Below are 13,997 nucleotides of genomic sequence, written 5' to 3' on the forward strand. Positions count from 1 at the left end.
TTGAGGGAGTTTGGAATGGTGAAGGAGATGATCATACTTGAATATCAGAGATTTGGCTTTTTTATTATTTTTTCCTAATGGGGATGTAAAACATTAGTGCAGCATTAGGTGCTCCTTTTTGTTATACTGCTTGTAGCAGGCAAAACATCTGAGTATACAAACAAATGTGTCAAAAATCCTTAAATCATATGGAGCCAAGTCAATATATTACATAAGCAACAGAAAAAATCAACCTCACAGCAATAACCTTCACTTGTGAAGATCAATTTGTACAGTTTGCCAAGACATTTTACTAGTTCAAATTTGAGACATTATTTAAACAAGACATGAGAAGATTGAAGACTGAATAATATTTTGAATAGTATCAATGCTGGGGAGTACTATAATGCAAGGAAAAAAAAAAAAAAATCAAAGAGCTGATATATTAGAGTAATAGTCATATCTCTCTCATGCATTTCATCAAACAGCTATATAGCAAACTCAAAAGCAATGATGCAATTCACATTCACCAGATCACTGGCCACATAAAACATCAATTGCAAAACAATATAAAGAATATAATTCATTCACCTGATATGTATACTGCAATTTCAACCCCAAATTTAATGTTTGTTTCATTTGTAAATTCCATTAACTTCTATGAAACAAACAAGCTCACAAAAACCCAACCCCAAAAATTAAACCAAACCAAGATATTCTTATAGAAATTTGCACAAGCAAATTAGTAAAACAGAGAGCTCTTTGTGGTGTCTATCAAACGGAGCAGCAGAACCACCAAGCGCCATTGGGACACGGGTAGTGAGACGACGAGCGACATTTTACAGTGGCTGCCTCTTTCTCTCTTCTCTCTCCGGTCAGACCTAACTCTCTTTTGTTTTCTTCAATCCATCTGGTTTCAAATGAACATGACTGAGATGCTTTTTTAAAAGTCACGTGAGTCTCACATGACTATTCCATTAGTTTTTTAACAGTAGACTGACACTGGGTACTGATTTGGCAGATGTGCAACATTTATGAAATAAATTGGTCAATAAAAAATTTATGGTATCTTGGCCACTGCTTCTAAGTTTAAAGGGTTATATGGGCATTTTTTTCAAAAAATTAAAATATTATCCATCACTTTTTGTAGAGCATTTAAAGATGCTAGCAACTAAAATAATAAAAACACTAAAAAATGCAAGCTACAAAGAGTTATACCTAAAAAATTTAGCAATAGCACTAAAGAGCATTAGCGTTAGGGGTGTAAACACCCCTAATTATTATTTTACAACCTAAAATAACAAACACCCACTTTATCTGGGTTTGTATAGTTAAAAAAATTTACAACTTATGAATAATGAGGTTATAATATATGCAACAAGAAAAAAAAATTTAACCTTATAAGAGAAAAAGACAATGAAAAGAAAAGGAAAGAGAATAATATTTTTTTATTATTTTATTAGATAATTTATATTATCTTATTGAATTGTATATAAAAATAAAAATAAAAATATAAAATAAATCATAAAATAAAATAATAAAATAGTATTTAAAAATAGGAATTAGTTTTTTTTTTTCATCCCCGTTTTCTAGTGCTGTTCATCTTTAACAACCTCCAAATTCATAAATAAAACTAATATTTTATTTATTCTCGCCCTTTACTTAAAAAAATATTTTCCCTTTCTCTCTTCTGCCGTTTCTCTCTCAGTTTTTTTTTTTCCTCTTTTCTTATCCTGTGCCGTTTTTATCTTCTTCTTATATTTTCTTTTCTCTTCTCACCGGTTCTCTTTCCCTTTCATCGGTGGATCGTGGTGGTGGAGGATCGTGGATCGCAGCTGAGATCTGGTCCGGTTTTGTGAATGGCTGGTCAGATCTGATAGCGGCGGCGCGACGGCGGTGGGTTGACTCTCTTTTTCTCCGTTGTTTTCTCTCTCTAAATCGAATCCAAGCTTGAATGATCTGATAATTTTCGGTTTTGTTTGGGTTTTAGTGGATCTGGTGGTTTTGGTTGATTTGGTGGGTTTTGGGACTTGTGATTGGGTTTTGATTTGGGTTGAGGTGTGGGTGGTGGTGGCTGGCGGTGTCCTATCTAACTCTCAACCATAAAGAAAGAAAAAAAAACCGTCAAAACAGCAACTTCGTAATTCAGATCGAAGGAAGTTTTCTTCCATATCTGCTTGAACCCTATCTCAGAATTCGAGAGGTCGACCAAAGCTTCCCAAGCTGAAAGCCGATCTCTTTCCCAACTATTTGGCTTTCACCTTCTATTGTCCCTCTTTCTTGACTTCGGATATGTGAAACCATCTCCACTTGAACTGAAACTCTTTCTTCTTCCACTATTCGCCTTTCACTTCCCCGTATAATTCTGCTATCCCGTTATGTTATTTAACGTATAGCTTTCTTCCTTCTTTGCCTGATTATTTCAAGAATCGGCCGAAATATCTGCATAAGCTTTTGAAAAGCTCAATCCCATCTCTTTCATTCTTGGTCGTATTTGCCTTTTACTTCGCCGTTTAATTTCAGCTACCCACTCTCTTTTACGAAAATGGGTTACATCTGGAACCTGTTGAGAGAGGATATTGGGCGGCTGAAATCCCTCTTTTCCGCTTTAAAGGAAGAGTTTAGAAATCAGGGAGTCAATGATGAATTGCTGATGAAGTTGGTCACCTTGTTGGAGGTACTTGATGAGATGATCGATAATTCTGGGCAGCGGTGTAACGATGGTGATGAGCACGAGAGAATTGTGCTTGAACTGTGGCTCGAGGAGCTTCAGGAAGCTGTCTTTAATACAGAGGATCTCGTGGGTAAGATTCACACTGAAGCTTTGAGACACAAGTTGGATGGACAAGTATCTGAAAAGATGGAGGACATCCGTAGCTGTATAGAATCCCATGTGAAGGCAGGAGATGTACTCGGATTGGCTGGACAAACGTATAAGATGAAATGGCTAACGAATTTGTGAGAAATGCGGGATCAACAGCGATTATACAAACTTATGGGGAAATATATGCACGATGATCCGAAGAAGAGGCAAAGGCAGCGTGGTCCAATCAAGCAACCTTTGGAGAGGCATATTTATTCTGTAGATGAGTCTGAGGTATTCGGTATGGATTGTGATAAAGAAGAAATTATTAAGCTCTTGCTGTCAGATGATGCAAATGATAGACACTGGTCTGGAATTTCCATAGTGGGCAATGGTAGGATAGGGAAAACCACTCTTGCTAAGCTTGTTTACAACGAGCAGAGAGTAAGCCACCATTTTGGCAGGAAGGCCTGGGTTGACGTTCCAGATGATTTCAACAGGGTGACAGAGTCAATTTTGGAATTCCTCACTTTGCAGAATGGGGATCTCGAGGAAGAGTATGATGATCTCGACAGATACAGATTCCTAGGGTTGGATCAACTTGGATCTAAATTGCAGAATTGCCTTGAGCGGAAGAGATTTCTACTTGTTCTTGATGGTGCGAAACAGATCCCTAGTCCTGAAGGAGGGTTGGCCTTACGATCTGCTTTAATATATGCCGCAAATGGAAGTTGTATTATTTTAACAGCACGCAACGAAGATATTGCACGTTGTATTATTGTAACAGCACTCAACGAAGATATTGCACGAATGATGTATGCTGTCGGTACTTTTCGTATGGAGCCATTATCAGAGGAAAAATGTTGGCCGATATTTGCAAAATTTGCTTTTGGAGACCAAAACCTTACTTTAGATACACAACTAGAAGTTATTGGCAAAGAAATTGTGCAGATGTGTCACGGCTTACCTTCATCAGTGAGAATACTTGGGTCTCTCTTGCGCTTTAAGCTACAACAGGAGGAGTGGGAAGCTATACTTAAGCGCCTGAAGCCTTCGTCGGATTCAAGGGAAGATTCAAGGGAAAATGTTAACGCTGTCCCTAATTTAATACCTCCTGAAGATCTAAAGCGATGCCTTGCATATTGTTCCATATTTCCCCAAGATTATGAAATTGAGAAGGAGAAGTTAATCCTCTTATGGATGGCAGAAGGATTCCTATATTCGCACCAGAAAACGATGGAAGAGGCTAGTAGGAGCTTCGATAAATTGAAGTCTTTTTTTCAACAATCAAGTGGCAATGAATCAAGTTTCCTGATGTGTATGAATAACTTGGCTGCTTATAATGTGTCTACGAGGTATTGTTTCAGATTGGAGGATAGTCATCCTTCTCAAATCCCTTTAAATACTCGGTATTTGTCACTTGTTGGTGGCAAATATGAAAATTCAGTGATATTTGAGGCCATAGATAGAGCCAAACTTTTAAGGACCTTTTTGCTACTTGATCATGAATCACGTCAGTTATGTGCTACTGAACTGCAGAATTTGTTGTCCAAACTGCAATTTTTACGAGTGCTATCTTTATCTCATTACCATATCACTGAGATACCTGATTCAATTAGCAATTTGGTGCATTTACGGTACATTGATCTCTCTCACACTCCAATTAAGAGATTACCTGAATCGGTCTGTGAACTCTACAATTTACAATCATTGATATTGTCGAATTGTCATTCTCTTACTGAATTGCCAGAAAACACGTCAAATTTTGTGAATTTGCTTAATCTTGATGTTAGTGGAACTGGTTTAAGTGAGATGCCAAAAGGAATGCATAAATTAAGAAAACTCGAATTACTGCCTTGCTTTGTTGTGGGCAAAAAAGGTGGCTCCGCTCTTAAAGAGTTATGTTATTCTGAAATCAAACTTCGTGGAACACTACGCATTTTGAAGTTGCAAAACGAGACCTATGAGGCTGGTGCAGATGATATCGCGTGGGGACTGGTTGGTCTTGAAGAGCTCGTGTTGGAATGGGATGAAAATACTGCTGATCCAGAAAATGCTAGAAAGGTGCTTGCAGGGCTAAGACCTAGTTATACTAGGTTGAAGAGGCTTACCATTAGTTTTTACTGTGGTCCAAAATTTCCAGAGTGGTTTGATGGTTCGAAGACATTCTGCATGGTTTTCCTACGTCTTAGCAATTGCAAGAGTTGCTCAACCTTGCCATCACTCGGGAAACTACCAAAACTTAGAGTCCTCATTATTGAATGCATGGATGCAGTGAAGGAGGTGGGTCCTGATTTCAGTGCGGAGACATCGACGTGGAAGAATACGGAATTTAAGTCTTTGGAGAGGCTAACATTTGAGGGGATGTCAAAATGGACAAAGTGGGTTCCATTGAATGTGCTCCCTTGCCTGCAACAGCTTTGTATACGGAGATGCCCCAAGCTGAGGGGGAACTTGCCCAAGGAACTTCCTTTAGTAGAAAGAGTTGAGATTTCTGAATCTCAGGAGCTTGTGACTGCACTTACAACAGAAGAATCATTGAAAAATTTACTTTATCGTGACAGGATTGTGTCCATAAGTTGTGACGGCAAAGAGACTTAGGGTCCGTTTGGATACAGCTGAAAACTGAAAACTGAAACTGAAAACTGAAAAATACTGTAGCGAAATAATTTTTAAATGTGTGAATAGTATCGTGGGACCCATTTTTAATGAAAAAGTTACTGAAAAGTGAAATTTGTGGGTCCGTGAACAATACACAATGTGCTGTGATTGGTCCAAAAAAATTTGAAAAGTCAAAGTTTGCGGCTACTGTTCATTGAACAGTGCATAAACAGTAGCCGCAACACCCAAAACGCCCCAAAACGCGTGAAAAAAAAAAAAAAAAAAAAAAAAAAAAAAAAAAAAAAAAAAAACGCAAACGCAAGATTGGGCAGAAAACGCCCAATTCAAACGCACTCTTACTTTAAGTCTGAACGTGCCCCAGGATCATCATCACTCATTATTGAAGGTATATTGTTCGAAAAATGTTTTTTTTTGGTTGGTTAATTAGTCATACTTTATATTCATAAAATTCTTTGATTAGTAATAGTTTGGATATGCAAAATAATTGTATTTGATTTAATGCATTTTTTGGTAAATATATATAACTAAATGAGATACATTTACATATTTATATAACTAAATGCACATATATATATATATGTGTGTGTGTTTATATTTATGTAAAAATATAAAATATCTACTTAGAAAATAAATATAATTAAGTTTATTTGAAATAAATGAAAAAAAAAATCATTTAAATTGTTATCTATGAAATTTAAAATGTTTAACTTGTCTAACCACTATTTTATATAATAATATTCTCAAAAAGTAATGTATATAATAATGATTCTATAAGGAAAAAAAATACTGATAGCAATGTTATTAATTTTTTGTTTTGCTAAAGTTTAGTTTATGTTAATTTAATTTTCTCCGATCCCCATTGCCAACAATCATGTATAATATACCTTGTCTAAGTCAAACCAAACCTTTATTTTTATTTTTTATTTTTTTTCTCATTTTTTAACTCTTCGGCTTTTACATTAATAACTCACTTGGGATAATTTTTTTTTTAAATGATGAGAGATGTGGTGCAAAATTAAATACTAATTAAAAATTTAATTGAATTTTCTCTCAATTTTTGCTATATATATAAGATTGGATCCAATAAGTACATTGTCAAAAGTGAGAAATTTTATGGCCTGAATTTTTAGTATTTATTTAGGCAAAGTTACCGAGAAAGCAAGAGAAATAGAAGAAAGGGGAGAAATCAAGGAAGAAACAGATGTGGAAATACAAACAACTTCCAAAACAAATTGGAGTAAACATGAACAAAAGGAATCCACCGAAGATCCTTCTCAATTTCCTTCTTCAGAAGGAAAATCCTCATTACCCCTGACTCAACATGCTGTAGAATGCTCATCGCTTGTGACTTCAGGTATACTATTTTTTTTTTTTTTGATTGGTTAATTGGTTACATTTTATTATAAAATGGGTTGGATTAGTAATTGTCTAAATATAACCAACTAATTCTTTTAGATTTAGGTCCTTTTGTAGTGGTACTTTGGGTTAAGTAATGTATTTGAGTTTGGTGAGAGAGTGTCCTGATGTGTGTATGATTAACAATTAGTTTGTTTATCCAAAAAAGAATCTTTTAAATTTAATGTATTTATTAGATCTAACAAGTCCCTTGTGTCAAAAGTTAAAAAAGAAGAAGTAATGGCCTAATCTTTTTATATTCTCGTATTACCTATTATTACTAAAAAATTGAAGGAAACCTCAAGAACAGAAGAAAGGGGTGACAGTGAGCAAGAAACACATTTTGAAGCAGCATATTAGCTTAGTTGGATGAGCAACTAGAATCAAATTCATGGAACCTTTTCATTTTGGATATCCCTTTTCAAGTTTTCACTAAAATACGAGATCATTAATATATATATTTGAGAAAACTTCAATAAAAATCAAAAATAGTTCTTTTGCATTATTTCATATTAGCTTTAGTTGGCCGACCAAAAAGAATCCCATTCATGGAGTCTTTTCATCTTGGATATCCATTTCCAAGCTTTTACTAAAATAAAAGATCATTAACGACGACTTTGCATGATTGGTTTGATATAATCTATATTTCTTATCATCACATCAAACTTCCATTAAAAAAAAAAAAAAAAAAAAAAAACTTTTAGTGCAGCAGAATTATCACATAATTCTCGACTCTAGGTGCAGCAGAATTATCACTGTTGCTCCTAACTGATGGTGCAACACAATCCTCTTTGCCTGTGGCTCAAGGCATCCGTAAATACTTCATTACCTTTATGACCATTACTTAAGGTATATTATATGTTACAAATAATTTTATTGGTTAGTTAATTTGTTAAAAAAAAAAAGATTAATGAAATGAGTTGGACTGGTTATACTTTTGATACAACAAAATAATTCTGTTAGATTTATTGCACATGCTATATCTAATTAGTACCTTTGTAAGAATTGAGAAATTCTGTGGTTTGAATCTTTAGCATTCTATTACCTGTTACGTGTGTGCGCTAATTACTATTTTGGCAAAGTTAGTCAGAAACTAAAAGAAACTTTACTGGCGTAGGGCAAGGGGAGAAAAGTAAAATCATATTTAGGAATGCTTGTGTAGCTTCAAGTTTGAGGATTTAGGGTTAGTGTTTAGTGGGCAAAAAGGATGGAAAATAATAAGGGATAATTAGATTTTTAATGGAGGGAAGGAATGTTGGGGATTGGGTATGAAACAGAGGAGAAAACCCAAGATTTGGGATGCTGTTCTAGAGCTGTGAACTGTAACCCGTGAACAGTGACAGGGCTGTTTGGGTGTAGTTTGGGGTTATTTGATGGACAGGTTTTGTAGGGTTTTGAATTTTTGGATTTTAGGGTTTAAAGGTGACAAACCCATCTTTGTTAGCAAGTGTAAAAGTTCTGAATTTAAGGAAAAAAAAAAAAAAAAAAAAAAGATAAATTTCTAGGCATCACACTTGGGGAAAGGTTGCAGCACACAAACCTAAACAAAACTTCATAACTTCGATAAAATTTTGAAAACTTACTATCCTTCTTCCAATAGAAAGCATTACATCCCTTAAATAGAACACTTGTACCTATTCCTAGTCAAAATCTGACTTTATTTAAACTCCTAGTAAGACTTGGGCTTGGACTCCTCAACCGTCCAGCCCCTCATTGAAGGTGCCACAGAATCCCCACTGCCCATGGCTCAGTCTTTCGGAGGTACCTTGTTGCCGATGACTCAAGGTATATTATTTGTAACAAGAAATTTTTTCTGTTACTTAGTTGTTCCCAAATTTTTTTCCCTATGAAATGGGTTGGACTGCTACTACATTGGATACAATAAAATAATATTAGATTTATTGTACGTATTAGCTCTAACAAATAACTTTTTTTAGAATAAAATTTTTTTTCCAAGAACATTTAAACCCCAAATCCCTAATTTCTACATGAAATGCATGAAAAAAATGAGAGTTTAGAATGACTTACGAAGCACTAGACAACAAAACCTTGAAGAAATTTGACTTGAAAAGGAAGTTTTTGTCTTATGTAAAGATTGGAATCGAGAGGGGAGAGGAGTAGAAGAGAAGTGAGAAGAGAGTGTGAAAAAATTACCCACGAACTGACCTACAGATTTTTATACCCCGAAGCTTGATCGATCGAGCTGGTGTCGAGCTGGCAAATTCTCAAGGAGTTTTTTTGGGTAAATTTTGATCGATCGAAGTAGTTGTGCTTAGGATTTGAGTGAACAAAGACCAAAAAGAGATTAAAATAGCTAATTTTCACGAAATATGTGCAAAAATACATAGAAAACATGAAAAAAAAAATGCATAAAAATGCAACAAAATGAACATGATATGTCATTATGTGCTCAAAACAAGTTTGGTCAAAATTTCTCACAACTCCACTAAAAAAAAAAAAAAAAAAACCAATTTGCATGTACTCAAAAATAATGAACTTAGGAGTTAAGTAATTAAAAAATTAATCAAACTGTGTACCCAATTTAGCAAGGAAAATGGTTGAGTGTGTGGAACACTGGCAAATGTACAAATGCTATCAATTATGAGATAAACAACTACAAAACATACAATATAATCAAATGAATTATATCATATCTACTTGATGGGACCATCACCTTCAAGGTATATCATGACTCCCACATCTCCTAAATGACTGCTTGCATGCTTGCAATCAAAGACGTGCAAAACAAATGAGCTTTTTGCTACTAGCATAGTTAAGGGCATAAATTTTTAGAGAAATTTTTTATCAAACCCATATATTTTTTTTATTATTATTATTTTTTTATATTATACCCTTTATATTTTCTAAAGTGTTGTGCATCCCTTATATGCATGGGTTTTTCATTTTAGCACTAGGGTATTTTGATTGGCAGAGACAAGTGGTGAGATAGTCATTTATGCATTTCTCTCCAGATTTTTTAGTCATTTCCATCAAAGAGAGTGATGATAGACTAAAATAAGTTAATCATTAATTTTTTGTCACATATCAAAGAGAGTGAGATAGTGTGTGCATATAGAGTGCTCAACCAAGCTATAGAGGGTACACAAGTAAGAAGAATCAATTTCTTAACTAACCCATAGGTACATGTACTTTCAAGTACACAACTCAAAAAAAAAAAGTATTTTTTTATTTTCCAATTTTTTTTAAGGAGTTAAAAACAACCTAAGCAAAAATAAAAATGCAATGCAACCTAAGGAAATAAAGAAAACAAAAAGGTCAACAAAATATGCAAAGAAGCGCAGGATCAAAAGAAATCAAACTTCAAACGTCAGAAGTTTTCTCCACCCAAATTTTGGTTGGAGTATGAATAGCTCTTGTTTTCCTAGATTTAGGTTTAGACCTAGAAGTGGCAATTTTAAAACCTTGACTTTTTACAATCAAGTTCAATGCCTTAACAAGTTCACCAAGAAGAGGCATGGGATTTTGAGAATTCACTTTTGGTGTATATTTTTTTTTCAAAGCAACCTTCTTTTCAGCATGAAACTTGAAGATATATAGACAAGTATGTCCAGAAGCACCACAGTTGTGACAAAAGTGAGGATTCTTAGCATTTTCCCTCTTCTTAGGTGTAGAAGTCACAACATATTTTCACAGATTGACTTGTTTTTCAACTTTTGGTTCTTTTATCTTAAGGCAAGCAATTTTCACAGATTGAGGAACAAAATGAGAACCAATGGTGAAAGCATAAGAAGCAGTATTACCCTTATCAAATCCTAAACCAATTTTGTCAAAGCTAGATTTTTGAGAATTTAAAATATCATCAAGTTTTGACTCAGAAATTCTAGCTTGCTTTGCTCTAGTCAACAACAAATGAGTTTCCAGATCTTTTACTTGTTCAAACAAGGACACATTTTTCTTTTTCAACACAGAAATCAAAGTAGTGTTTTCACTCAATTGCACAACAAGATCATCATTTTCCATTTTCAATTCATTTAATTTAGATTAAGCAACTTTTGCATTCTTCTTAGAACGAGCAGCACTCAGCAGTTATACACAGCTTATTGTAAGCATCTTGTATATTTGCATCGTCGTCAAGAATACATCAAATTCAACTTTAGGTTCAAAGAAATTTTTTTTTTTTCATCAAAAATAGCCATAAAGGCTATAAACTTTCGTTCTTGGTCACTACCAGAGTGAGCAAACTCTTTATCACTAAGTGTAGCTGTAAGAGCTAGTAGGTGGGACATTCAATCTTGTAATGTCTAAAGCCTTGACAGCCAAAACATTGTTGACCCAAGGAATTGTTAACAGATTGATTTGATTCATTTTTAGAAGATTTCAAATTTTCTGTTTTTTCCTTTTTGGGTGACTTATGTTTTTTAGAATTCTTTTGAAATCCCCTACCCCTATTTCTAGAGTTTCTTCTAAATCTCCTAAACTGCTTAGCAAGGTAAGCAGGATCAATAGCGCCTAATTCATCATCAGAAGAGTTAACTTCATCAACCAATTTCAAAGCAATAGACTTTTGTTTATTAGATCTAGGAAAGTCTAATTCATAAGTCTGAAGCGATCCAATAAAATCTTCTATTGGAATAGAGTCAATGTCTGTACTTTCAGTGATGGCTATGACCTTAGGTCCGTAATCATTAGTTAAGGATCTCAAAATTTTTCTAACAATCTTAGGATCATAATAAACTTCTCCTAAATTAAACGCAGAGTTTACAATGTCATTAAGTTCTGCATAAAAATCATCAAAAGATTCATCTTATGACATTTTTATGTTTTCAAATTCTGTTGTCAATTGTTGAAGTTTGTTAATTTTAACTACTTTTGTTCCCTTATGAGTAATTGAATAGTCCATGCAGTTTTAGCAACATCAACATTTGTAATTTTCTTAAATTGATCAAGAGAAACACCATTGAATATAGCATTCATGACTTTGCTATTGTAATTAGCTACAACAATTTGTTTATCAGACCATTGAGCTATAGGAGTAGCTAGTTTAGTCCACCCATTTTCAATAGATGACCAAACTTTTTCATCCAAAGACTTCAAAAAAGCTCTCATTCTTACTTTACAATATACATGGTTGATACCATCAAACATAGGGGCACAATCAAGGAGTGACCACGGCCCATTACAATATGGGGGTCAATGATCAACCCATGACAGCTAGTTGAACAAGGAGTTAACCCACTTTGATACCAATTGTTAGGGTTTTAGACCCCAGTTAAGTCTGATTCAACAAAATCTCTAGCCAATTAATTAAAGTGATAAATTATGCAATTAGATCTGAATTAAACAAACATCACACAATCACAAATCACATGAACACCAAGAATGAAGACCCAAGAAAAGTTTTGAAATTGTGGTTTGAAAGTAAAAAAATCTAGGGAGGATTTAATCCAAACAATCCTCAAGGCAACATTTTACCAATAGAACGAAAGTTTGTACAATAGACTTAACCCTAAATTTACTACTACCTCATATAGTACTTATTCACATGACCAAATGTGACTTTGAATCCACGAATTCTTCTATTGTGAAACTGTTGCACACAAACACTCTTCTTTGTGACTTTGAAAACTTCACTCAAAAGTTTAGATTATCAACTATCGTTGATTTGATGCAGCAAATTTACTCTATAGCCAAATTTGTTGTTTGCACAAGGTTTTCAGCTGTAGTTTCAAAATGGTTTGAAAAAATCCATATCTATGTACAAAACACTGCCCTCTTGAATGTGTAAAAACGTGCTTTAGGGTAAGGCTGTAAATGAACCAAGCCGTTCAATAATAACTCGAGCCAAGCTTTTTAATTTTACCGACAAGCCAAGCTTGAACATGTACTACTTGACAAAGCTCGGCTCGTTTACAGCCCTACTAGGGTTTGTATTTACAAATCCTTAAGATCCAACAAAACCCTAGATCCAATGGCTGAGAAATAAAGTGAGAAATCTAATCTACACGAATCTCGATCAGTCGAGATAAGTGAGACTTTTTTTGCACTTATCTTTTCCTACTCTCTTAAGTCTTCAATTGTACAAAACTACATTTGTCTTGTTTCTGAATATTTCTAGACTAAACACTAGACAAAAACTAAATTCTAAAAGTTACAATTTGTTCATTATTGCCCGGCTAAACATATAGACTTTACAAGTAACTTGCTTCAAAAATGAGAAACTCTATAGCTTGAATCTTCAGTTCTGATATTTATTGCTTATGTCTACTATTTACTATATAGGCAAAGTTATTAAGTAATTCAAAGATATCTTAGGAACAAAATAATGGGGAGAAAGTGAGGAGCAAAGAACATAGAAAAAGAAATAACGTAACTTCCAAAACAAAAGAGACTAAACAGGAACGAAGGAATCCATTGATTAAGATCCGTCTGGCTCTCTTTTTACTGAAGAAAAATTCCCTTCGCTCAAGGTGAGGCGGAATGCTCATCGCCCCTGACTCAAGGTTCCACAAAATCCTAATTTCTTATATATTATTTGTAACAAGTAGTTTTGATGTTGATTAATTGGTTTCATTTTATATATTTAACTAGCTGCTAACACGCGTGTTGCGCGTGATAATTATTTTTATGGTAGTTTTATTAAATTTTTTTTTTTTTTTTTTACAATTTAAACTAGTTTAATAATGAATAATGTATTTCGTAATTTATAGAAACAATCATAAATGTTATATAAGAATAATCATAAATAGAAATTTTATCGTACCAAAATGAAAATAATACAATTTTTTCTCAAAAATTCAAAAAACAAGTCAATGAAAATATTCATTTTTAATAAAAGTTATTTATAAGATTTTGTGAATCATTAAAAAGAATATAGAATTTGGAATCTTTTTTTTTTAAATAGTTTTAAACAAACTTTCTCAAACCTAAATTTTTTTGCCTATAATCCTAAACACCGGAAAACATAATTAAAAAATTAATAAAACTTAACAATGATTAGTTGGACAAATTAGAAATCTAAAAAAAATTAATTGTTACTAATAATTTATTAAGGTTATTTTCTTTGTAGAAATGTAATTTGGTTCACCAAAAACATATTATTAAATAAACAATTATTAGCAAAATCTAAGAATTAAATTTCTATATATGCATTGTTATAAAATAAAATTGCAAAAACTAAAATTTGTCACCCATTCGATTATTTTCGTTTGGCTAATGTTTGTTTTCTCTAAATAAATGG

The 13,997-nt window shown here is 33.5% G+C and overlaps 1 protein-coding gene across 1 annotated transcript; it reads left to right on the forward strand.

Moving 5' to 3' along the window:
- Positions 1 to 2,944: 2,944 nt before the first annotated feature.
- Positions 2,945 to 5,383, forward strand: LOC115984598 (putative disease resistance RPP13-like protein 1). Its single transcript, XM_031107617.1, has one exon. It carries the CDS (start codon positions 2,945 to 2,947, stop codon positions 5,381 to 5,383), a length of 2,439 nt encoding a protein of 812 aa, XP_030963477.1.
- Positions 5,384 to 13,997: the final 8,614 nt, after the last annotated feature.

The sequence above is a fragment of the Quercus lobata genome, chromosome 4, assembly GCF_001633185.2.
Source record: "Quercus lobata isolate SW786 chromosome 4, ValleyOak3.0 Primary Assembly, whole genome shotgun sequence".
Taxonomy (NCBI): Eukaryota; Viridiplantae; Streptophyta; class Magnoliopsida; order Fagales; family Fagaceae; genus Quercus; species Quercus lobata.